The 26,406-nt window shown below is 36.6% G+C and overlaps 1 protein-coding gene across 1 annotated transcript in view; it reads left to right on the forward strand.

The window, feature by feature from the left end:
- Positions 1-26,406, forward strand: part of tox3 (TOX high mobility group box family member 3) — a 50,953-nt gene that overhangs the window by 88 nt on the left and 24,459 nt on the right. Inside the window, exon 1 of the mRNA XM_084107918.1 lies at positions 1-667. This exon is cut by the window's left edge and continues 88 nt beyond it. Coding sequence (XP_083964044.1) covers positions 569-667 — 99 coding nt within the window. The 5' untranslated portion in view covers positions 1-568. The remainder of the gene's footprint in view (positions 668-26,406) is intronic.

A 26,406-nucleotide genomic window follows, 5' to 3' on the forward strand; every position in this document is an offset into this window, starting at 1 on the left:
TCCCAAGTTTCTTGGACTAACGGTGCCATCGGACAGTATTATCCATGTGTCTGGAGGGCTTAATTTCATTTAATTAGCCAAGCTTTGAGAGGTTAAAGTGTGTTCAGATCTCCCAAATGACCGGCAGCGCTTAATTTGAAACGCAAAGTGTGGATTGATGGAGGTGTATTTGAAACACTGAGAGCGGGAACAACATTGTGTTCAAATCCAGCATCCGAGTGTATCTGTGAATGTGTATCTGAGCGGAGAACATTGTAGCGGAGTTGCTGTTTGCCGGCTTTCTTTGTGTTGCTCTTCTCCAAGCATGCTTGAACCTCGCGGCGCAGGAGCAGTTTGAACATCGCCAAACCTTCCTCAACATCCCAAAACTATGGCCAGCGACCACTACTTATAGAAGAGGATTACTTAAACTACCTAAAACATCCCTTTTACCCTTTCTCTGTCTCCCGTGAGCTGCATTAAACCCGCACTGTTCACCGCGTCCCTCTCATTCATCGCGCCAGGATTGTTGAAGGACAAGTAAAAAATTGCGCCCTTTTGATAGAGCAGCGCTTCGCCGAGAGGAAACATGGATGTATTTTATCCGTCTGCCGGAGGGAATTCTATTCCTGGAGATCCACAGAGCCTGGATTTTTCCCACTGCCTGGGATACTACAACTACAACAAGGTGAGATACGCTGTTAAACCCCCGAGCTGGTGTTTCCAAACTAGAAGCGCAAAGTTGATTCTCTGTTTGGTTCAGTAGATTTTAAATGGCGAGCGGTGTTGTCATTTTTGTTTTTGTTCTGTTTTTGCGACTACATATTGTTTTCAACCAGTTTAAGTAAGATATGGTAACTTTGGAGTGGTTTAATGAAAGGGTCGTGATGTTTTCACTGATTTTACTTTGTAAAGCACCATCATTCAGAGCAGGTGGAAGAGCTACAGCTAAACACGCTCACTTGTGGCAAGCCATTTTAACGTGTATTCCTTAAGATTAAACCGTGGGCCTATCTGTTTTTATATAACTAGTATATATATATATATATTTTTTTTTTAAAGAACTAGTAAGTAGTCCAATAGTGATTTATGACTAATATTATCTCAGTTTCGCTAGTAACTGTTCACTAGATCCTTACTTTGCTACTCGATGATGAAAGGGAACTTAATTGCTTCTAGTAACAAATTGCAAATTTATGTCTGACTAGTATGTTCTTATTGTTGCTGGTACCTATACCAGTAATTATGTATTGGATACTAGTACTTATTTATGAAATAAAATTGCTTTTTTTATGTTGTATACAATGACTCCTCATCAGAGGGTCTACTTTATAGAAAAAATTAAATTGTAACAATTGGAATGCATTTTAGTGTCTATTCAGTCTCTACTAGGAAAACTGCTGATTGATAGCAAAGGGAGGATAGTGAAGTAGCATTTAATGAATAGCTAAACTGACAGAGATAATAGTCATTATTAGATTACTTGCTAGTAAGTTAAAAATAGCGACACAAAAAAATATAGTTTTAAGGAATACATGTTAAAGTGGCTTGCCATATTCCCCACTCTTTCTGTTCTCAGTTTCTGAGTCCTCTGTATTTTCCTTAAACAGTGTTTTGGCAGAGATTTGGCACAAGAGACAACCTTACTCTTTCTTGTGTCATGTCCTTTTTGACTGCAAGTTAGTTCCAGAATCGTATAGGTCTATAGATTTAGTAATGACTCTAATAAAGCAGAGAGATACATGCCTTCAGCAGTTAAATAAGACTTTCAGACAAAAGGCTGTCAGTGTTACAGGACAATGAGTGAATTGTGCTGTCTTACAGACTCTGCATGATATGACAGGAATGTTTTTATTTGCTCCTAGGGAAATAGTTATGTGATTCCAAGATTTTAGCCCTCCCAACAAATGTTGTTGTTTAGTAATTCACAAAACTATAAAATCACATTTCACAGTTTTTTAGACTGGCAGGTGTTGTCTGTTTTAGAGGAGCTTGAATTTGTTTACACAGCTTTACCATCAGAGACTGCATTATTTTGACCATACTGATAGTGTTAGAATTGTCAGTAAAGTCAAAGTGATACAGTAATAGATTGCAAATCTGCTTTATTGTAAAAATAAACAATATGTTGTTACCATATAGTTTGCAAAGAAAACAAAGTTTTGTTTTTAAGTTGTGATTGTTGGCCATTTGTTAAGGTTTGAGTAGAAGCTGAGTTGCCTGCTCTTCTACATTGTTTATCACCTGTCAAAACAATTATATGTTGGTTAATAAATCTAAAGTGAAGTTTTGACCCCAATCCCCCCCAACCCCACCTTAACATAACTTCATGCTGTTTTAATGAACTAATATGAAGTACAGAGTTGTTAATGTCACTGCAAAGACGATGTCTCAGAATGTACTCTATTAAGCACTAGAACCATATTTACTACAATATTAGCCATCAGTGGCAGTGTCCAGTCATTTTTAGGGACCGTCAGAAGTGCTCAGATTGTGTTTTGAGAACAGAATTTTCCATAGATTTGTAATGCATACATTATTTGCAACACTATGAAGATAGTAAGAATATCTCTTATAATATGTTACGTTTTGTTGTTGTTGTGACACCATATTGTTTTAATTTTGATTGTTGTTTTAAATGCGTTAGGACAGTCATCGTACACTTAAGCTCCTGTTCTTACTTTTATTCCAAAAGTCCACAGCAAATTAGCATTGCTTTCAGTCGCCACATCTTTCTTTATATCTTTCAGTAAAAACAAAATGACGGACATAAACTTAATTTAGTGCTAAAATAAAGCCAGAAACTATTTAAGGATGAGATGGAAAAAAGTGGCAGATGGGAGAAAGAAAAGGGGCAGGACGATATAATCATCTCCACTCTGAATGTTCATAACAAAAACAGTTTGAAACGTTGAAACTGAAACCACAGGTTTTGGAAAGGTCAACGATCACAACTGATTTGCAAACAGTCAAAAAGGAAGAGGTGTGTCCCATCAACAGTTCTAATAAATGAATCATTTTAGTGCAGTAACAGATCCGGGTCTGCGGATGTTCTCAAACTGAACTTTAGGCTTACCAGTTAAAGGCCTGTATCCTTGAGGCAGCTATAAGGGGTCTTGATTTGTGTCTGCAGCCACACTGTATGCAGTGGATTCTGGGTAATGAGTGTGGTTTGTGCAGGAGCATTGGGTTTATTAAGCGAACACATGTGTTAGCAGTCAGTGAAATTTACTAGAAAAGTGTTCCTGATGGCTTAAATAAACCAGTGCTTACATTTTGCCGAATGCAATGTGATTTTTATTCTTGGCTTTTTTTGTTGTAGTTTATAGATTTGGGGAATTTTAAATGACACATTTAAATGCTGTTTCTGTTCTGTGTTTGGTCTAGTTTTGGTTTGTATGGATCAACAGTACTTCAATATCAAAGACAGATCTGTCACACTGAACTCAACCCTGCATGTGCTCGCTTTGTAATTTCGTGAGTTTGTGGTAGTATTTACATAATGTCAGGTAAGAGTAATTTGCATTCTAGGTCAATAGTTGTATTTACTCTGATCATTTACAGATGTCCAATAGTGTAATAGGAACGTGTTTTATTATGCAAAGACATTACATTTAACTGATACTTTTGACTGAAAACATTCAAGGTTGTTGTTAAGGAGATAATTTAATGATTACATGTATAATGAGACTTCACATTTTGGCAGGGAATGTCCGTCTTTCTTTTGGTGGTTGTCAGCATTCCTAACCCTATTCACTCTCTCTCTCTCTTTCTCTCTATCCCCTCTCTCTCATGAAAGACATCATTCAGTTATGCAAGAGATGGATGATTTTCTTTGTCCTGTTGTCCTGGAAATGTTTGTGTGTATGCATTTTGAACTTGACATAAACAGATCGCTTTAGAACTGCTGCAAAGTTTTGCACACTAATTCACTCATTGTTTAAATGTAAAAGACTCATGTTGTGCAAATTATACAACTAAACACTGAGGTTTTTTATTATACAAACTCCCTGCATGGAATGACAAGTTGTGTGGGTTTAGTCAGACTGTTTATAGAACAAATCAGAGATTGTTTTGACATACTATGTTATTGCAATTTCAAATGACATTTGCTTTCCTTTGATAGCCAACTATCAGTGTTTACTCATAATTATCTGTCATAACAGTCAGATGTCAGTATATGATTTCTTCACAAGAATTGCTCAGAAATGCACACATTTCTTAAAAAGGAAAATCAGTGAAGATAAATTAATCTGAGGAAAGAAAGTCTGGGTAAAGACAGAACAGGAAGGAAGTGTAGTTAAATGCATATTTGCAGGGGCTGAAGCTGTTATTATAAGGAAATACTGATGATGGGTGACTTGGAAAAAATGTATATTCACTGAAATATTGCTTTAATTTGCTTTTCTTAAACTAGTATTTATCTTATGATACATTCTGAGTTATACTCTTAATAAAGACAGAATCGTTTCCCATATGAGTGAAGGAAATAACTTTTACATAAGCTATTTTTAGGAGCTGGCACTGATCTGATTTATAAGTGTGCATGTAAAATGAGTAGATACAACATCATATAGCAAACTGTACAGACTCTGAAGGATGTAGGTGCTGTTTCATGATTCTGTGCTGAAGACAAAGGCTAGAGGAAATTAAGTGACAGCAATTGAAGCTAGCAAACGACAGCGTTGTCTGCATTCAAATGCATGAACTCACTATTTTACCCAAACATAGACTCTCGTCCCTCAGGTATATAGCTTTTCAATTAAGGCCTAGTGTTGATCCATACAGCAAGGGTTAAGTTACTCCCCAAACACATTCTTACATTCAGATCTGTGTACAGTGATACAATGAACGTACACAGTAGGTGTCATTACACAGGAAGCAGCATAGATCTGATTCATGAGTTTTAATCGATGTAACATAATCCCTCTTTCTAGAGGAAGTGGGTACGTAACGTGTGTTTGTTGTGATTCTGGGGATTTTTATTTTTTTTAATGGTTTCTGGAAATGTTTTGTCAAATGTTGCTGCTTAGTGTCAGAAATAAGAAGATTTTGGGGAAAAAAGAAAGTCTAATCATTGTTGAAAGATAACAAGTGAAGATGGTTTGATGGATGTTTCAACTGTTTGTGTCAATGAGGCCCTTTTGTGTTCTGGATAAGAAATTAAGTCATACAGGTTTGAAATGACATGACAATGAGTAAATGATGACAGAATTTTCATTTTTGGGTGAACTATCCCTTTAACTGCCTGATCGACAGCGGAAGAAAATAGCGACTGTTGGCTGATATGTGAATGATATAGTTTGACTTGCAATCTCCATTCAAGCAACGTAGCAATTTGAGAGCATGAGCACATGTAAGTGTGCAGTGTGTATGAAAGGTTTCTCATTGCTTTTGCCAGGAATACTGATGTATTTATTGAAAGTGGACAGCTTTCATCAGGATATGAATTCACCTGTGTTATGTCCTAAAAAGGGAAACAGATGCAAGGATTGTCATTTGGAGTTGTGGTGTTTGTGGCAGGGTACATGTAAGCTGCTACTGAGTGTTCAGAAGACACTCAACAAAATGATGTGCCAATCACATTGTGTTCCCTTCATTTTCATCTTTGCCGAAGTACTGACCTCTCTCTCTCTCTCTCTCTCTCTCTCTCTCTCTCTCTCTCGGTCTTCTTCTCCCTGTTTCTATTTTCTTGTTCTCTTTGTATTGATCGATTTCTTGAAGTGAACTTAGACTTAATGTGATTTCGCCTCCAGGACGAGAAGTCACTTGATGGTACTAGTCGCATATCGCAGTGTTGTATAACCTACATGGTTATTCTCATTCTGTGCGTGGGAAGTGTCATCATTCAGTGTAAATAGCAATGTAATTCACTCGAGTCCTCCACAGCTAACCATGACCAATGGCCATCTCAGATGCATCAGTGATTGATGGAAGAAAGGTAACCATGCTAGTACAAGCCCCAGGCTCAAGAGCTCATTTCCACTAACCCCTATCAGCAGACTTTTTAATAGTGGCTATGATTGATTTAGTAGCTGGCTAATATGATGTTGTGTGCCTGGGCAAATATGTAAATTTGTAGCTGACACACACCATTAGCCAGGCTACATCACGCTCTTATAAATCATGTCTTAATCCAGAGGTGGGGGACTCGAGTTACATGACTTGACTCGAGTCTGACTTGAGTCACACATTTAAAGAATCAAGTTTTTAACGTTGTTTATATGTCTATGTGGTGTTTTTAAGACAAACCATGTGCAAAATCATATGTCAACACCATTGCGAGTATTTTCTCCTTAAAACTGCAGTGAACTAAAGACAGTCTCAAAAACAGGGTTTGAAATCACCAGTGTTTCTTACGTCATAAACTACCTTGTAACCAATCATGTAGGTGCCGGCGGGCTTTAGCATATCATTAACTGTGAAGCAGGGGAGTCTCGAGAAGCCTGGTCACCCCGGTAGATTTTTCTGTTGATATGAAAAATTGTGTTCAATTAGCAATATTGCGGGTGAATTATGTATATGATGTATATTACGATGTTATGATGAACTATATGCCTTTCTGTACATTGTGACACAGCTAAGTGAAATGTAGGGTAGAGACTTGGTTCTATTTACCATTGATTGGATGAAGGCAGATATGAATAGGAGCTTGCTGTCAATTGCAAAAAGTTGAAGTGGTTAAAAAAGGTTTACGTGGACTAATTGATTGGAGAAGTCCTGTATACGTCACCTGAGAGAGAAGTCTGTTTTTCATTAGAAGATCACTTTATGATATATTTTATCACATGTTTTATATATTTTTTATCATTTGTCACTCCCCTATGGTGATATTTCATTGGAAATATTTAAGGGTCATTCCGTGTCAAATAAACCAAATTTTGGAAATTTCCCCGGCTCAAATTTTTGATTTTGTTGTTTTTTTTTTCTGTAGAAAGATAAACGTATGAATTATCGAGGGGTTTTGTCGAGGGAATTAAACGTATGAGTTTCGTCGAGGGGGTGTCGAGATTTGGAACCAAATTAGAGGGGTGTAAAAATGACTTAAGAAAGATGGCTGTAAAAATTAGATACATTTCTAGTTTTAACATTATTTAAAAAAAAAAAAAAAAAAAGTATCAGCTGTATAAAAGGTGACCTACATTTTTTTTGTCCACTGAAAATGTGTACAATTTAACATTTAAATGTGTGTCCGTCATAGATAATGCTAATCTTTTTTTTCAGACATTTTCAAAATTAATGTTGACAAATAAAAATATGATGTGAAAACATTTATATGAAAACATGAACATATGAAAATCAACACTGCTAGATTATGATGCATCCATGTTTTTGAAAAAGAAACCGTCTCAAACAACCCAGTCAGTAATATTGGGCATTGCATTTGAGCTGAAACTGTGAATAAACACCACCTTGCAGCGATTTGCTAGAGGGTTAATGACCTCAACCAAACGCATCCGATATTAGATTAATCAGATATATACCTAGTACAATTTACAACTTACATCTGCACAAAAGAATGCGCGTGTGAACTTGACCATGCTAGTTTGACTTTGAAAGGGTAACTCCCGTTGTGGATTCGCTCTTTCCTTAACAACAACGCTGATACACGGGCAGCTAAAGCACAGAGAATTTACAACATTCTAATCTATTACAGTTGTGTTCTCATTATAATGTTATGTATATGACAGACTGGCGCTGCACATCTTGCACTAACATGATCAAAGTGATTCCAGGCATCACTGTCTTTCAAATCCAATTTCACTTTATTTCGCCGGTCTGGAAGGCGTGCTGTCTAATGCTTACCAATCAGACCTCATGTACCACCCAAAAAGCCACAATAACCAATCAGAAAAATAGACAAATATGTTTTTTAAAGTCAGTTCGATATTCGTTTTCATTAGAGATGCACCGATTACAATTTTCTAGGCCGATTCCGATTTCCGATTTTTCATTGAGTTTGACCTGCCGATAACGATTTTAGCCGATTACGATTAATTTTTTTTCTAACCACTTTACAGCACACACACATATTTATTTTCGATCTTTTCTTTAACCCTTTCACGCGTAAGTTTAAAATATTCTAACTGACTCCCCCACCCCCAGAGTTTTTTCAAGGCGAACGTTTCCTTTAATGTTTCCATGGCGACGCGTCACGCGATACACCGCAGCCACAATAATACTGTATGACAGATGTGTCGCTTTTATTTCGCTTTTCCTTTTTTATTCAAAATATTCACAAACTTGCTTAAGTTACCATGTCATCAACTAGCCTATCTGATATTCCGATTCTCAAATACGTGTAAGTGAGTGTGTTTGGTTGTTTAAAAACCTTTATAAATAATCTTGATCTATAACATGAGATGGGCGTCGCAATGTTGTCCTGTCAGTCGGATTTAACTTACAGCACGTCAATTCATCAGTTTCTCCCGAAATAAATGCAAGAAAGTGGCCGGTGAACTGAGAAGAATAGAGTAAACTTTATAGTTACTTCCACTATGTTTGTCTGATATGAATAACACATGTCGGCAAATTATATTTGAATAGACTGTTATTGCTGCTTCCACAGACATCAGTGTGTATTTTACAAACTCCAAATGCATTGTTTTACTCGTGCTTATGTGTATTTAAATATCTGAAACCTAAAATAAACATTATGAGGTTGAAAACACTGCTTAGTTGTGACATATGACAGCGCTGAACGCGTCCGACTCTGGCTCAGCGCCAGCCAACGCGCGAAAGCACAGTTTGAATCTGGCAGTTATAAGACGTCACTGAACATTCTAAATGTGGCACCATTACCTACTCTCAGGGGCACAGAAATAAAAATCCCATATATGAAACCGTACCGCTCTAAAGGTTAATCATGCGGCGCCCGAGTGCATTTGACCGGCATAAAATCGGCATATGTCAGACTGACCGGCCGGTCGCCGGTCATGGCCGATCACGTGAAAATCGGCCAATTCCGGTCACCAGCCGATCAATCGGTGCATCTCTAGTTTTCATGATTGATCGTTGCTGTCACGACCGAGTACTTGAGTAGCCTACTCGTGCCCATCCCTACTCTGGTTGAGTTGACATTGAATGACCCATAAGCAAAGTTAAACAAATGACTACTATAAATTTACTATAAAACTAAAATAATGTTTATGCAACACACTTGTGCACACACTTTTTTACTTGGGCATATTTTCTCATTAATTTGCTTGTTTATCTAATCATTTATTTATTTAATTATCACAGGAAATGACGTGCGAAATGTGAATCGTAATTTTGCGAGCTAAGATGGAGTTGGTGATAAAGAAAAATGTCATGTTACAATATTGAAAATATTTCAGTTTTAAACCATGAAGGTGAGCCAGTGGGTGTAAACTTTGCGCAAGAGTTACGCCGGTGAAGAAGTCTCAAACCTTAGTCAGTTATTCACTACAGAAATTGAAAGTAAAAAATGTCAAAAGCTTTCGTTATCTGACGCTACATTAACGGTATCTACTTCAACATATGCTGATACGGTATATAACTTATAAATACATTTATTTTCTTAATATTTCTCTTGTGGCCCATACGTTTCTGAAAAAAATGAGAGAAGTATTTTGTTAAACAAGTTGTTTTTGAAAGTTTATGTTTGAAATAAAGCTGCTTTTCTTTGATGACGGATTATTGCAGTGTTCTGACTTATTACAGACCGTTATTATATCATTTTAATTATATAGTTCATTGGATAATAGATCTAAATGTTTTTAAAACATTTTCAATGAGGAATAAGCTAATCTATCTAATCTTGTATTTTCCTTCCAGCACATCGGTTATGCGGTGATGCGCTATGAAATTTGCAGGGCAAATTAATTGTGATATTTATTTAATAATAATAGCAGCCTTATAATAATAATAATAAAACATTAATTGGAAATGCCATATTTGACGATATCTGGCTATCATCGATAAACAATATCATCATCTATCGGCACAACCGTAAATTCACTATACTGTTTCCTGCAAATGCTCTTCATCTAATTTTCTCAAATATTACCTTTGTGCCTCATCTGGGTGTTGTCCTGCTTTAACTGATGGAGTCAACTTTTTCTTCTAACGCAAGTGAGAGATGTTTGTGAATTTGTTTGAGGAAAGAGTAAAGTAAATGAAGTCTGAAGCGATGTAATCCTGTATTTCTATATGTGTGTGTAACTGTGTGTGTGTGTGTGTTTTTCTTTTTATTGGGAGAGAGAAGGAAGGTGAGACAAAGAAAAAGAAAGGCATCATTGATCCCGAGCTGCTGAAAACTGTCACCAAATCTTCCCCTGAGATTGTGTTGAACAAAGGTTTGATGGCTCCTCTTCAAGACAGGAATGTGCCCCAGCATGCTTAGGGCACAGCACATCTGACAACACATTGTGCCCATGCCAGTTAGCTATGTGGAGAGGGTTTAGCATGTCCTCCTTTTTTTGTTTGGAGCCCAGCCGAAATTCTGATTCTCATCCTGTCCCAAAACTCTTCTCAAATCTTATTGTTGCAAAACAAAGGGTGCCAATCTGGAATGCTGATTACTCAGAAGATATTCCAGTTATGACAATGACTTCTGATAAGAGAAAAGAGAAACTTTTCTATATATTGTTTTAGTTTGATGGGGTCACCAAACATCTCTTTCATGGTGAGCAAGGTAAGTCTTAGAAAGTATTGCTACATTTTTTTCCCCACTTCTTTTGGGGTTATATGTGTTCAGAGAATATTCAGTGATCACATATTATTGTATTATGTATACAGATCTCTTGACTAACAGCTTTGTATATCACTTTTACTTTTATAAATTGCTTGAAAAAAAAGAAATCACAATGAAACTGAAGTAGCGGCAGGTCTTTTCTTCTGTATTGTGTAGTATATCTGAGTGAAACGGACTATCGGAAAATAAAAAAATCTAGGGCGGAGACTTGGTTCTATTCATCGGATATTGATTAGATGGATTAGAATGCGAGCTTGCATGCAAACCTTTGTGGTTAACAAAGGCTTAAGTGGACAAAATGAGTGGAGAAGTCTGGTATACATCACCAGAGAGAAGTCTGTCGTTTCACTAAAAGAACGAGTTAGGTCATTTTAATTAACAATTACAAAGTCAAAAATATGCATGGGTGAATCATTCCTAATAAAATTAATAAGATGCTTTTAGAAAATAGAAATGAATGGATTTTTATTTCATGGTGACTTGATCTGTCAGGTTTCCAGCAACAAACACATTTTATTTTGAGCATGAAAATTATGTGTGATGTGACAGTCTCAGCCAATAAGAAGAAATTGAATGTACAGTTATGTGGATTTTGGACCAATGATCTTTCATGGTGGGTGGAGCTAACCTGCACAGTAGAAATCAACAAAATGTATTGTTGCTTGTCATAGTTGTGGTGGGTTAGACAGAACATTTTATGTACACTTGAGATAACTTTCATCTCGTCGATTTATCACATTAGTACACCGTGTACAAGAGAACATCTGTCTGATTTTAAATTGAGCTTTATTTAGCTCTTCAAGTGTAGTGTTTCTGAGATTATAATTGCACTAATGATTGCTCCCATTTCCTTTGACCTTTTATACATCATTAAAGCTAAAAGGACGTAGAGGAAACAGACTATTTAAAGAACAGTCTGGAAAGTGTATGTTCATGGACCTACAAAGTATATTTTGGTCTCTCAAAGCTCTCACAAGCTTTGTCCTGCTTTTCTGAAGTTATCGACCTCTCAGGCTTATTGCAGGGATATTTTCAGTGACCTAAAAACAGCTTTTGCTCTGAATCAAGCTGTTTCTAAAGATCCACTTGGTGCTTCATAAGCACAGCGCAATAGACTGTTTTCTTACTTTATGGGTTAAGGTTTTTTTTTTCTTTTCTTTTTTTCAAAATTTCTCTATATAGCCTACAGTAGGGATGCACAATATATCGACCACCATATCAGTATTGGCCGATATATGTTCATTTGTAACGTTATCGTTGTCAGCCCAATAGGAAAATTTGGCCAATATATTAAAAGCTGATAAATAATGAATTATTTCCTTCAGCTAAGATACTTCAGATGTGCACTGTTTGCCATGATGGTTTGAGAATTGCTTGAAATATGATTGGAATCACTTTGAAAAGGAAAATACAGTGAAGTGTAGCAAGTCTGTCGTATAGGCTTATAAATTTATAATAAGAACACTAAAAGAATGTTGTGAATTCTTTGTGCTCCCATGTTTTTCCCATGTCAACATGTTTAGACTGTGGTTACAGAAAGAGCACATCCACAACAGTTACACCTTCATGACTAGCATAGTCATGTTTGCTTGTGCATTCACAGCCTTTTGTTTTGTGTAATTGTAAGTTTTAATATTATGTTTGTATTTGTTTGTGTATATATATGATTTATCTCATATAGGATGCGTTTGGTTAAGTTAAGTTAAGTAATGCGATAATAAAACACTTCAGTTTACCAGTTATCATCTTTAGCTTCAGCACATGCAGCTCAAACAGCAATGAACAACATTAATAACTGGTCGGAACTGTCATATTACATAACATTTATAATGAGGACACTATTGTAATAAAACGTTGTGATTTCTTTGGGTTTAGTTGCTGTGTTTCAGCGCATTGTTATGGGAAGAGCTCCTCCACAACAGGAGTTATACATTCCGATTAGTATGTTACTTAGTTCAAGTTTACTTGTGCGTTTGTGTCATTTTGTGCAGATATAAGTTGTTTATGTTGTATAAATATCTGATTCATCTTTTGGATGTTTCTTTTTCAAAAACATTGATGCATTATTTATAATAACTAGCATTTTATTTTTCTCATATTTTCATCAACAATATGGTTTAATTAAAATCATTTTTGTCCGTGTGCAGGCTATTCAAATTTATTTATCCATGGCACATTCATTTTAATTCTTTATTCATAAGTAATGTTGTCCAATGACTTTTTTTGCGTTATTTAGGCATTATTTTATTTATTTGTAAGACAATAGATGTTTTTTATTTATTTTTATTTTTTATAAAGTTTGCCATATGAGTGTAAAATTAATTTTAAAACTTACGCTGGTCCAAACTAGGCTACTGTAGGGGAGACCGGGGAGAGTTGTAACACTGTTGGTTTGACAAGTCAGAAAAGAGCTGTGGTGATGTCATCAATATATGTCATATACTCCCATCACCTTTTTGAGCTCACAGGAGAAGTGGCATGTGACTGTGAGCAACATTGTAGATTTCATGACCAAAAAAACAGTTATCAGGAAAGAAAGCGATCAATTGCAAAGCAATGATTGTATTTTTCCTTAAAATTCTTAAACATACATAACCTACAGTACCCATTTCTCTAGTTCTCTAGATAGTTGTAACAAACAGTAATAACCTACCCCTTATGAAGATTCCAATGTGTCCTGTCATCAATCTCCTCCCTTGTGGCAGTCATGTGGGTTTTTTAATGCGCATCAAGGGATTTATGTGGTAAATGTGTTTCTATTGTAAAAAAAAATATTCACTTCAACTGAGTATATAGTTTTTTGTGCACATTTTTTTGTCACTTTAAATTGTTCACTTTATTCAGAATTGATTATTCTTTGTTTTTCAATAAAGTCATTAGATAAATTAGATGGTGTGTGTGGACCTTATTTCAGCAAATTACCTCTCATTGTTATCTATTCCCACCCTGTGTCACAACTCACCCCAGTAGAGGTAGGTTGTAACAATGGAACTATTTGTATTTGACTTTAATTTACATCATTTCTGATTGTGTACACATCCAAGTGAGGTTTATTCATAGTAGACAAATGTGGCTACTGTGTATCTAAGTCTGAGAGGTCTAGCTCAAACAACCACTAAGTTACTGATGCTCGAACAAAAAGTGTTACTTCCATCCCCGGTCTTACTTCCCTACTGTATATGTTTGATTTATGTTGAAGTGTTTGGGACATGGCTTTTAATGGTGAGACTTTTGTTTTTTTGTAATCATACTCTCAAAAATTATAGACAAATATAAAGATGAAAAGATTTATATTTTTATTTGCCGGCCAATATATCAGTAGTTGGCTTTCAAATAAAGAATTATTAGTGTCGGCAAAACATTTCATGACATTTTCATGTCAATGCATCCCTATACTAAGACTATCTTATCTAAAACTGGTATAAACCCCATTGTAATCAGTGATGCTTTCTACACGACTCAACAAATCCCAGACAGTTAACTGATATGCTGCTCTGTTTCTGATGTACTCCAGCACTCTGACACAAGGGACAAATGGATTTGCAACATTCGCTATGTCGCGTCCAGTTCTGTGTCACATCCAAGCTGTTGTGGCATGGCCGTTGAGTCCGGTGTAGACATATGACATATCTAGCCCTCATATTCACCAGGACAATTGTGGTTAATGAAGAGAGACCACAGTGTGTTGCTTACATCAAAATATTAGCTTCTTCTGAGAGTATGACAGTATACTTGTTTTTGCGTAATAACAATTCTGATTATCACAGAAGTACTGGGATAAAAGTTTATAGTTCAGATATAAACAATGATGTCTCCGGTAGCAAAATAGAGCAAATCACCTTTTGAAAGTAATTTGATGCTAATAACGATTTTATCATTTTCATCATTACACCACCAGGTGGCAACAAGTAACTGTTAAAATATATATTTGTCATTGAATCATTCAGTAATGAAACAAGTGAAATCTTTATGAATGAGTCATTGAATCATTCATTAAAGGGTAACTAAACCCCTGGTCAGAGCCTGACTCCACCCACTGGCAATATTTGAAAAATGCTGGAAAAGTAAGCAGAGCCCAGTGGAGAGGGGGCGTGCATCTGAGACCTATCTCTCTGTAGGCAAGGACGTCAGAGGGTACCACAACTTCCAATAGGAAAATTCAACTGCAGTAGCCACCGTTCAACCTGAAGAGGGCAGCACTCAGACGTTTTTACACCATATTTTGTAAAATTAAAACACTTTAAACACAAATGTAAAAAAAATTACTTGAATCAATGAACAGCACTAATAAAGCCCCATTCTTACAGATCGTTAACTAAAAAAAGTTGGTTTAGGGTTTAGTTACCCTTTCAAGAGATTTGGTCGAAGATGCTGATTCATCCAGTAATGAAAAAAGTGAAATATTTATTGAGTGAGTCATTGAATCATTCAAACCGATTTTCTTTTAAATAATTCATTTATATTAGTTCAACATTTCATATAGATTGCAACATTTTATTACATGTTGTTTTGTTTAGTTGTCTATTCAGAATAATTGGAATCGTGATCTCTGTTTGAAACAATAAAATCGTGATTCTTAATTTATCCAGAATCGTGCAGCTCTAGTACTGTATTGATTAAAATGTTTCACATAAATCCTATAGGATTTTGCAAACAAGGTCATGTCTGAGAGTGTCTTCATGGGTGCATGTATATTTATCAAAGCATCCTGAAAAAAAAATTTGTTTCCTCAAAAACATGAAGCAGCACAACTGTTCTCAACATGATAAGAACTGTTTCTTGAGCAGCAGCAAATCAGCATATTAGAATGATTTTTGAAGGATCATGTAACCCTGAGAATTAAATTGTTTAAATTTCAGCTTTGCCATCACTGGAATAAATTGTTTAAACAAAAAAAAAAGGGAGGCCCAGCAGAAAAAGTTTGGGAACCACTGATCTAAAACAATCCAGTAGTCTCAGCATTTAATCAACTTAATTTACTTTAAACAAAGATGTTATTTTACAACTTAATCGAAAAAAACACCTTTGATCGTTACTTCATTCTGAGGTAAGTCTCCACATATTCAATCATTTGTGACAGAGGTACATTGTCAATTATTCATTTGATGAAGACATTTGGTTTTCATCAAACTCCATTTTTTTATATTACAGAAGTGAATAGTGACAGAAAAAGGGGAAGAGAGGAGGGAGGATCTCATTATTATAACTGAAGAATGATGCTTCAGATAACGCGTATCAGATGATAATATAAAATCATACTGCAGTGGATCTTTTAGTCCATTGTCAGATTGCACCACACATTCCCAGAATGCCCTGCGGCTCCAGGTTGTCCTGTATGAACTGACAAAGACAGCAGGTGTGCAAATACTAGTAAGGCTCACTGAGCAAAGAGTTCAGATAGTGGGGGTAAACAAAAGACTCATTTGAATGAGCAAACAGAACACATATTGAAATGACTCGTACGATTAACAACATACATAGACATAGAAGATTACCTTTAGATTTGTTTCATTAGTCTTTCCTTCTTTCTACCTATCTTTCTTTCTTTCTTTCTCTCTTTCTCTCTGTCTGACTCTTTCTCTCTCAACTTGAAATTCAGTTGGATTTTAAAACCAGTAAGGTGATTGTATGCAGCTGGAGAAAGTGTTATGGAAATTAGGGACCAATGGTTGTTTGCTATTAGCTTTAAAAAGTCATCAGTTACTGACATTATGGGTAACTCCTCCCTTACTTTCCCACAAGGTAGCTGGGAAACTTTTAAATGTCTTGAAAAGCCACAATATCTCTCTCTCTCTCTCTCTCTCTCTCTCTCTCTCTCTCTCTCTCTCTCTCTCTCTCTCGCTCTCTCGCTCTCTCTCTCGCGCTCTCTCTCTCTCTCTCTCTCTCTCTCTCACACTCTCTCTCTCTCTCTCGATTTTAATTGAAATCTTTTATAAAGGTGCATTAGACTGATAAGAAAGAAAGACCTTTGTTTTGCATGGTAATGTAATTCACTGTAATGTATATTAAATTGTTAGGCCATGTAAACGTTGGCTTTGCCGTGTACTCTCTCCCTCTCTCTGACTCTTTCCTTTTTTCCTCACTCTGCCATCCCTTTTCAGAACGGATTTGTTTCTTTTCTTAGGTTTACATTTAGCACTTCACAAAAATCTGATTGTCAGCATGTTGATTCACAGTCGTTCTTTTGGACCCGCTCGCTCCCAGTTACTTACTTTGTCAAAGCCGAGAAGGAGGACCCGCCATTGTCTCCCATGCCTGAGGCAGTACAGGAGCATGGTTTTGTTCAGTAGCAGCGCATTGCTCCAAGGGCACTGATTTCCAAAGGCTGGCAGCTTGTGCTGACATGCCGACTCATTTAAATTGTGCTTGACAGAACAACCCAGGGCAATTAATCATTTGACTAGCATGTGGAATGATGCTGTATCACAGGCAGAGGAGAGAGAAAAGGACCTCTCGCACGTTTGCTCTTCCTATCCGATTCGCCAACCATGAAATTGTTATCATGCCCATGACAGCGTATTTTCCCTTGTAATAAAAATCTGCTCCGTACAGAGGATCTGTTCTTCTCATTAAGACAGGGCAATGTACATTCATTTGCTGTCACTTATATCATAACACATTAAGACATATGTTCTCTGTTTGATGCTAGATGAAGACAAGGTTCTGCCAAGGGGAAGAATGATTAAAAAAGAAATGAAGAAAAGGAGGTAAAAAAGTTTGATGCTGTTAGTTTTTCATAGCCACCAACCATATGGTTTGCCTCACTGCTAAGCCAGCTGCTGATATTTATTTCATATGCATATTAAAACTGGAGAGTGAATGCTTTGTAGACGGTTTCCAAAAATTGTACAGTGATTGCTTCATTGCTGATGGGTCTTTTATAAGCCTCAGAGGAATCCTTGAGAGAAACACCAGTCTGTACTCTCCGCTAAAGTGTGATTGAATGTTGCATTTAGCCTCTAATAAAGTTCTATTGGAGACTTCAGCAGCTGGCTTCCATCTGGAGTTTGTGGAGAGGCTTTTACTCTGAGTGTGTGTGTGTGTGTGTGTTTTCGGGGTGAGGGGCTTTTATTTAAATGTATTTAGATGGGCGTTAAATGAAGCACCTCCATTTTGCTAAATGAAATTTATAGTGGAATATATTGTGGTTAATATGGTGTTGCGTGAAAAGCTTGCAAGGTTGAGTTGTGCCACAGAAGCCGGATGGCTACAAGGAGGACCTTCAAAAGGTTCACTGATGTCTCTGTCATGGTGTTTGGTTGAAACAAATGTTTTTCAATGAAAAGGAATAAACAGTGGAGGTTTGTAATGGGTGCTAGCTAAAACGTGCCTGTGCAACGTTTCTGCAAAATGATTTTACGTTTCTTCTTGGACTTTTTGTGACACCTTCAAAGTAAAATGTCCCATGAGTGGTGCTAAAAATTGTATCCAAAGCAGATGAATGTGAATCTGGCAGTGCTTTATTATGTTAGTTGTTGTACGTATTTTGGCAGTTCAAAAATTAAATGTCTGATGAGTGGCACTAAAAGGGTTAATGCTCTATCACGTTTGAAAATAAGTAACGTACCACCTACACTCAACTTAACCAATAGTGTTAACAGAAGCAAACACGGAATAAAAACACATTTGCTGAAGCAACCATGGCATTTTAGCTTGCATCATGGGGATCATACCCAAATGCCTCCCATTGCAAGTGTAATGCTGTACCATGTGAGTTACTGAGCAAGGTTGCTTTGTCAGAAAAGTCATATGGTGTTGGTTATGTGATGCTAATGTCAAAATGTATTAGTTTACAAATCATGCAATATGGTTAAAGTGTCTTGAGGTCACATGGTATCATTCAAGGAACCACTTGAAAATACTTATTAATCAATAATCTGCCGTTGTAGTTATAATTTATCTGAAAATGGAATACAATTGTTGTTTTACTGCCACTAGACTTTATTTCACCTGGTAACTTCAGTGAATTGTTTGTATATCTAATCTATATTTTTGGAATTTTGAAAATTGTAGGTAGTAGAGGCATGTTTTCCCAATGAGCCTAGGTTGCGGACTAATGTGTAAAATTGTATGATTGAATAATGAAATAGAATGTGGTCTTATTACGAACATGTTCACTTCGGTTGTTCACCATACAGAGACAGGTGTTGTTTTTATCAGATGCAAATACTTGAATAATAGAATCCTTTACATGCGTCAGTAGGAAGGAGAACAGAGGGGTTAAATGGGATGATTCAGTGTGTAACTCATCACTTTGATGCAACTAAGCACTTTGACTATTTTAATGCACTTAATCTACTGTTGTACACTTTTCATTCTTACATTCTTAGCTTATCCACTTTGGTAACGCTTTAGATTACAGCCTGGTACTGCGTAATTAAGACAAATTTACAGCGTAACGTTTGGTAATTATAGTGTACGTATAAAGTACTTGCATGTAAGTATAAGGGAACAATATGTAAAGTTTGGGGAATAAAGGGGTAACAACCAGGAGAATTAAAAAAAAATATTTATACTGTAAGCATTATAGAACTAAGGGGTACTTATTCTACTATTATGATACAACAATCTTACATTTGGGAGCAATTTAGTGAGAACATACACTGTGTACCTTTTTGAAATAACTGTGTACCAATATACATACTGTATAGGCTTTTAAAAAAATTACAGGGTTCATATCTATGCATTTATACAGTGTTTTTTTTTTTTTTTATATAGCAAAAGTTTAAGTTTGGGCTTACATGTTTCAAGGCAAGTAAAACTAAAACTATTGCATTTTTTTTTTAAATACTGGGAAATATACTCTTGTTCCATGTAGTTACAGGGTAAGTGTGACATTGCGGGCCGTAAATTAAAGTGGTGCTTGTTACCCTCTTGTTCCAGATAAGTGCAATAAAAATACATACACACAGTCTAATATCACTTATTTGGAAACGTTTATTTGAAAAAAAAAAAAAACTTATTGCAGTTGGTCTGAAGCGATAGTCTACAGTTTAAAAAGTTGAAAATATTGCAATTTTTCTTACTAACACCTATCGTTTCACTTCAGAAGACATTGATCCATCCATTGGGGTCGTATGGATTACTACAGTTATTGCAGTATATGCTGTTTGATGCTCCAACTTTTAGGAACACATGAGGGCTTGCATTATATGTATTCCCAGAGATGTATTTTGTATTTTTCTAAAAACCTTCATTTGTGTTAATCTGAAGAAGGAAAGTTGAATACATCTTGGATGGCATGAGGGTAAAATATGAGTAAATGGTGAGGATGTATTTCAGGGTGTACTGCATTTTATTATAATACAGAATAGCAAGAGACATGATTTCTTCTTCAGATTCATCAGTGGAAAGAAAGAAAAAGAAGAGGAACAAAAGGAAGAAGCCAAGCAAGAGAAAAAAAGGGGGGACAAAACGTGCTACTTTCTGTCAAGACTTAAGCATTTGAAATTTAATTGATGATTTAAAAAAAGCAGTTTTAAACGAAAAAGAAGTATTGTAAATCTGTTTTGAATTAAGTTGTTTTTCAAATAAAGGTTTCCGAGTCAGGGATATAACATTGTGTATGTATTTATATTGTACTTAACTACATGGAACAAGAGGGTAACAAGCACCACTTTAATTTACGGCCCGCAATGTCATACTTACTCTGCAACTACATAGAACAAGAGGGTAGCAAGCACCACTACATGAAACAAGTATCTTTCCCCAATATTTAAGCAAAAGTTGCAATTGTTTTAGTTTTAAGTGCACTTTTGTTAAAAAGATTACTGTATAAATGCATAGATATGTACCCTGTAATTTTTAAAAAGCCTATACAGTATGTATTGGTACACAATTATTATTATTGTATGTTCTCACTAAATTGCTCCCAAATGTAAGATTGTTGTATCATAATAGTAGAATAAGTACCCTTTAGTTCTATAATACTTGCAGTATAAATATTTTTTTTATTCTCCTGGTTGTTACCCCTTTATTCCCCAAACTTTACATATTGTTCCCTTATACTTACATGTAAGTACTTTATAGGTACACTATAATTACCGAAAGTAATATGTAAAATCGCTTTAATTACACAGTACTTTCCGGGCTGTAATCTAAAGCGTTACCAAAATTACAGAAAGTTAAGACAAATTGTTACATCAGAATTATTTGAAGTTAACAGCTCATGAAAGTGTTCGGAAAATAGTCTTATGACTTGAGTAGTGCTTTGCTTAGTGTTTAGGTAGAAACTCTGTGTCCTGCAGAGTGAGAAGACTTGTCTTGTATCAATAAGGATCCATATGTGATTCAGTATGGTTTTGGTTCTGTTTAATATTCTTAATTATTTTTAATAAAATTAACTTGATGGTTTACAGTTTAAACAAGCATTTCAATTCAGTTTCAAATCCCCTCTAAACTTCCACATGTACAAATTACATTCTCAGGATTTAATTGCACTTTTTTGGAGCAGTTAACACATTTAAACGATTCAACATTATTACTGTTTCATTCTGTTCTGTGTGGTTTCTAAAAACTGACCTTTGAAGCATATATTGGAACTGATTATAGTTCACACTCACAAATATCCCTAGCAGAACATGCATTCCTCAGTGAATGCAGATTAATCATTTTTACAAATAATGTGTGACACTTTGGCTCTGTAGCACTTTCAATATTGCTCTATTTCTTTGAGTGTTTCAGAATAGCAGCCAATGTCTGAAATTTAAGAATTTTAGATTGGCGGTGTGTTTGGAGAAACATCTTATAATGTGTCATTGGGTGCTGCTAGTTGTGCAGAAATTAAACACTTCACCTTCAATATACTTCCTGTTTGCTTCAATGTGTGAGTTTTATATGAACACACAGTTGGTCCACTTGTGCGCTGCTGTAGGGGTCACTCGATGTTGCTGCAGCATTAGCATCTGTTCGCTTAAACCGCTGGACGGGACGCTCTAGAGTCTTGCACTCTGTAAAACCCCCATTGGTAGATTGTTTTAGGAACATTACCCTTCTCACTCACCCTGATAAAGTCTGTATGAGAGCATTCATCTCCCCATGCTCATCTGATCCACATGTCAGAGCCCCGGAGACTGGAATCTCCAAAGCTCTGTTTACACAGGGGCTCAATCCACTCCTAAACTCAACTGGCCTCACCGAGCACCGCGGTGTAAAAGAAGGCCATGATCACTACTAATTGAGCATCGGGGTGGAGTCTGATCTGTTTGACATCCCCCGGTTTGAACGGCCATTTTGTTCTGCGCTAGTAGTGAGAGAGTGAATTGTTATCAGGGTAATCTTTGTGGGTTGAGCATATAAACAATGTCTCTTCAGTATAGTAACATTCTGAGCTGCTCGGTCTGTGTTAAATGACAGGCAGCGTTGTGTTCATATAGGGATCTGATTTAGCCATATAGGTTTCCTGCCATGGCATGCAAGACCTCTATGTTTAACATCTTTGTTCTCAATCCAGTGGTGCCGTAGGATACGATCTACTTGTGCGCCGTTCCTCAAAAAGGTTGCTAAGCTATCTTCTCTTCATACGAGAGGGAGAGAGAGAGCTAGAGAGTGTTTGGCCCCTGTCTAACTGAGGCTAAAAGGCTGCAGAGGAGAGCTGTGATATTTGAAGCAATTCACAAGTGCATGTGTTCGCACATTAGTGGGATGCAGTCGGACAGCCACAAGGTTGAGAGCTAATTACAGCATTTAAAGCCTATCAGTTCCATGTGATTGCTGCTTGTGCTGGGTAAACGGCTTTTATTTGGTATGCTGTGGAAGTTTCCCCTCACAGCGAGGGCTCTGTGGCAGCAAATTATTTTCATCTTAATTGCATGTAGGTGGAGACATGAAATAATGGGGCATATTTGTGTTCAATCTGCTGTGTTTTCATTACATTGTGGAGGAAAACATTGTTAGCGGGAGTTAATTAACAAATATGAGTAATTGCTCCATGCTCATATTTATCACTAGTGTGTTCGCAACAGGCAGGCCTGAAGCGCTAACGACAAAGTGCTACATAAATCAAAGTGCTTTTCTTTGCCAAAGCAGAGCCCTTGGGAGGTACCTTAGAGCTTAATTAGAATCTAGAAGGATTTTGTTTTAAGTGTGAGGTGAGCAAGCACTTGAATAACAATGATAAATTAGGCCCCAGAGCATTGCCTGTATGTTTTGGACCACGCGTGCAATATTATATCCTATTTCTATATAATTCATAAAGTGTGATGGCAGAGGCGCTGCTCCAGACGTTCTGCCGGCCCTGTCGATTTGATGGGAGAGATTAATGCAGGTATTGCTGTTACTGGCAGGAAAGTTTACTGAAACGATGCCAGAGTGTTCACTGCAGAATTACCCAGATGGGATTACGTGGACTATTCAGATTTTACGAGGCCGTTTAGAATATTTTTCTTGTCACAGAGTAATGCGAAGGGATGCTTAATGTTGTGCTTCACTGTCAGTCATAATTCAGCTATTTGGCAGTCCAAAATATTTGTCATCCAACATATTTGTGGTCAGCCAATATAGTGTTCATTCCTGATGGGAAATTACTGTGTAACTTTTCTGTTGAAAGTTTTCTGTTTCATCAGGTTATTATTATTATTTTTTATATATATTATATATATTTTTAGAAAACTAAAAAAAAAAAAAAACTTGTTGTGCATAACTTATTTATATGTGAAAAAAATCATGAGGATATATAGGCAACCTGTTATTATCAAAATCAAAACATTTTATATTGTTATTGTACTGAAACAAAAGATTAATTTATCATCTGGAAAATATTAACTTTTTTTTTAGTGTGTTTTTCCTAATTCTAATTCATAAACTAAGTTATTATTTAAAAAAAATAAAAATTAAATATTTTTAGAATGATTTTCACAATAAATGTCATTCCGGAGCAGTTTACAGTGACCTTTGACTAAACAATACATAATTTTTCTCTCATATTTTCTGCAGACCTTCCAGTTCTGTAGAATCTTCCAGTTTGAAAACCCCTGAACTAACCAGTCAGGTCACCAGCAATGTAGAGCACTCACGGGAAGACGACTTTCATCATTTAGCCACTGAAAGAAGCGGAGTTCTCTCATGCACACATGCAGAGAGAGCATGTTGCTGATGTGAAGGACTGTCTATTGCCACGAAATTCCAATTGAAGGCTTCTTTTGCACTATTGCAGAAGGCGCACTAAATATTGTCTGCGGATTAAAAAAAAAATAGTATGCTGAGTGAAAAGACTTCTCTGACAGACACTTGTGTGATTCTTGATTACAGTCATACTGATACTCTGTGGACATGCATATGGACTGCCTGTCTGTCTTGGCACCAGATTCAGCCATCTGGCCTCAATTATGCTTTAAACATGCTTTGTTGTACATGACAAGTCCACATTGACAGCGAGTCTGCCAGTGTTTAAACGTCATGCCTCTGGCTACGATTATACTCAATCAGTCACTCTGATTTTAATTGGAATGGTTGAGGATGAGTGGGAGACGTGAATGAAAATAAAACTGTCTTCATCATTGCTGTGGTCAATTTGTAGGTTTAAAGAGTAGCTGTGCAGTAGAAGAAGAAAATATGCTCAAGCTGATTGAATTGAAATGTACTCTGCAAAGAAGAGTGTCCTGCATTATCCTTTGAAATGAAACCATTTTTTACCTGTTTATCTTTGCGAAGTCCCTCTGAAATGGTTTGTTTTAGATCAGGGGTCGGCAAACGTATGGCGCGTGGAGGGATCGTTACAGAAGCGTGCACCTGCGGTTGCACCAATGGTTTGACGGATCGTCACGCGCAGGTTATAATCTCACAGTTTAATAGGATGTATTGCTCCTGAATGAATAAAAATAGGATAAATGATTACCTCGAAATGTACAGCTGTATGCAAGTTCGAGGGAATGCCAAGTTCTGTCATTAAACTCTAGATGGCTCAGGCTGATGATTCCTTAACTCAACCTGCTGACAATTCCATAGTTAACTACACAGCACAAGCTGATTGGTGTTTGTTGCATCTGCAGCCAATGAGCTTGCTGCTCAACATATAAATAGTTGGTCAGTGTTTGCTGTAGCAGTCTGCAGTGCATTTTCAAAGTTCCTCTGAAACCCTCCACATTTCCTAGCTCCACCTATATAGATCTGCTACAGGTAATTTTCATATATGCTATTTGTGCAGCAGCAGTATGTCTTACTTGCTCACAGCAGTGTGTCTGTGTATGTCTTGGCAGTAGCAGAAGTCTCTGAACATGCTCTACAGCAGCAGCAATAATCAACAGCAGCAGCTTAGCAGATCTATTCGGCCAAGACCAAATACATTAACATTGCCACACCCATTACCATGCTAAACTCTTCTGAGAGTTGTTATGATAGACCTTATTTAAATTAGTGCATACATCTCTTTAGCTATTGTCATGTGCCAGTGATAATCCCTTTGCGTGCCAATGTTGCCCTGTTTTAGATCAATGTTTATGGATATCAGCCAGAAAATGAGCCTTGATCTCTTTTGTGCAAATGAATGACATTATTTATTTTCATTGTGTTTTTTTTATCAATTACATCTCCTATTATCTCTTCAGCACCCTAGAGAAACAATGGAAGCAGTCTATCTCTCGTTTCCCACCATCCTCAGATACGTTCCATGCCATAACTTTCATCTATCTCTTTACTCTTAGGCTCGGATTAGCCACTTGCCATTGTCTTCACCTGACCTGCTGTTGCTGTAAATTGGCTGGCTGTACTGTTGTGAGGTTATTGCTTTCAAAATATCCACGCTAACAGTGTTAAGAGTACACAGGATGTCCCTGAAGACCTCTTCAGATGCAGAGAAATGGGTCAAACACTGACCTAATGAAGACAGATGGAGGTGGACAGTGTCTACATGTGCTGTGGATGATGGTCGGCCTGTGGAAATTTTTCTTGTGTTTTGGCCAATCTGTTATTTTAGTCCAGCATTTCTCCCATTTGACCTGTAACAGAGGTCAAGACTCAAATACAGGATCTGTTATTGACCCTCTTTTCAGAATTTTCACCGTAAAATGGGGTAATATTGCACAATGTCCGTGTACATTTTTCTGGACCCAGTCTATAATGGAAACAGACAAAGCAATATGTCTAAATTATTTACATTTTGATTACATTATATTGTACTTAAATATTTAATTGAGATCAGTTTTTTGCCATATATTTTAGCAGTAAATTGTGATTAACGTGTATATTGATTTCTCCAGTTTACTTTGTTGATGTTGTGGAGTCTGAATCACTCAAAATCCGCCATCTCTTCTGTTGTCTTAAAAACTTCTTTGTTGCTGAAGATAAGTTCTCTCTCCATCCACATCACATGAAACCCTTTTAACAACGGCACAGTTTTATTTCAGTTTCTCTTTGATCCCTGTCTTCAAGAGTGGAATAATTTTAGGGCATATATGTGCAAATCCTTAGTGCTCTTTTGTTCCTGGGCTCTCAAAGTGTCACCATAATAACCAGAAGTGAATAGAGAAGATTAGGTATTGTAATTGTGCGATACATATGGGATGCCTATTGATTTGTTGGAATGGCTCTAGTCTAGTGGTTCGTTTTTTCATAAATTTTCTTTTATTTAGCATGCTATGAAGCCTGGCTCACTGTTTGTCTTTCATATATGAGCAAGACCTCTCTTTCCATAAAGCTGTGTGTGAACACAAAATAGGTGTAAACAGTCTGTGTGGCACAAAACCTATAAACTGTTTTCATTATTCAGGCTAATT

This window comes from Abramis brama, assembly GCF_963993115.1.
Source record: "Abramis brama genome assembly, chromosome: 3".
Lineage (NCBI taxonomy): Eukaryota > Metazoa > Chordata > Actinopteri > Cypriniformes > Leuciscidae > Abramis > Abramis brama.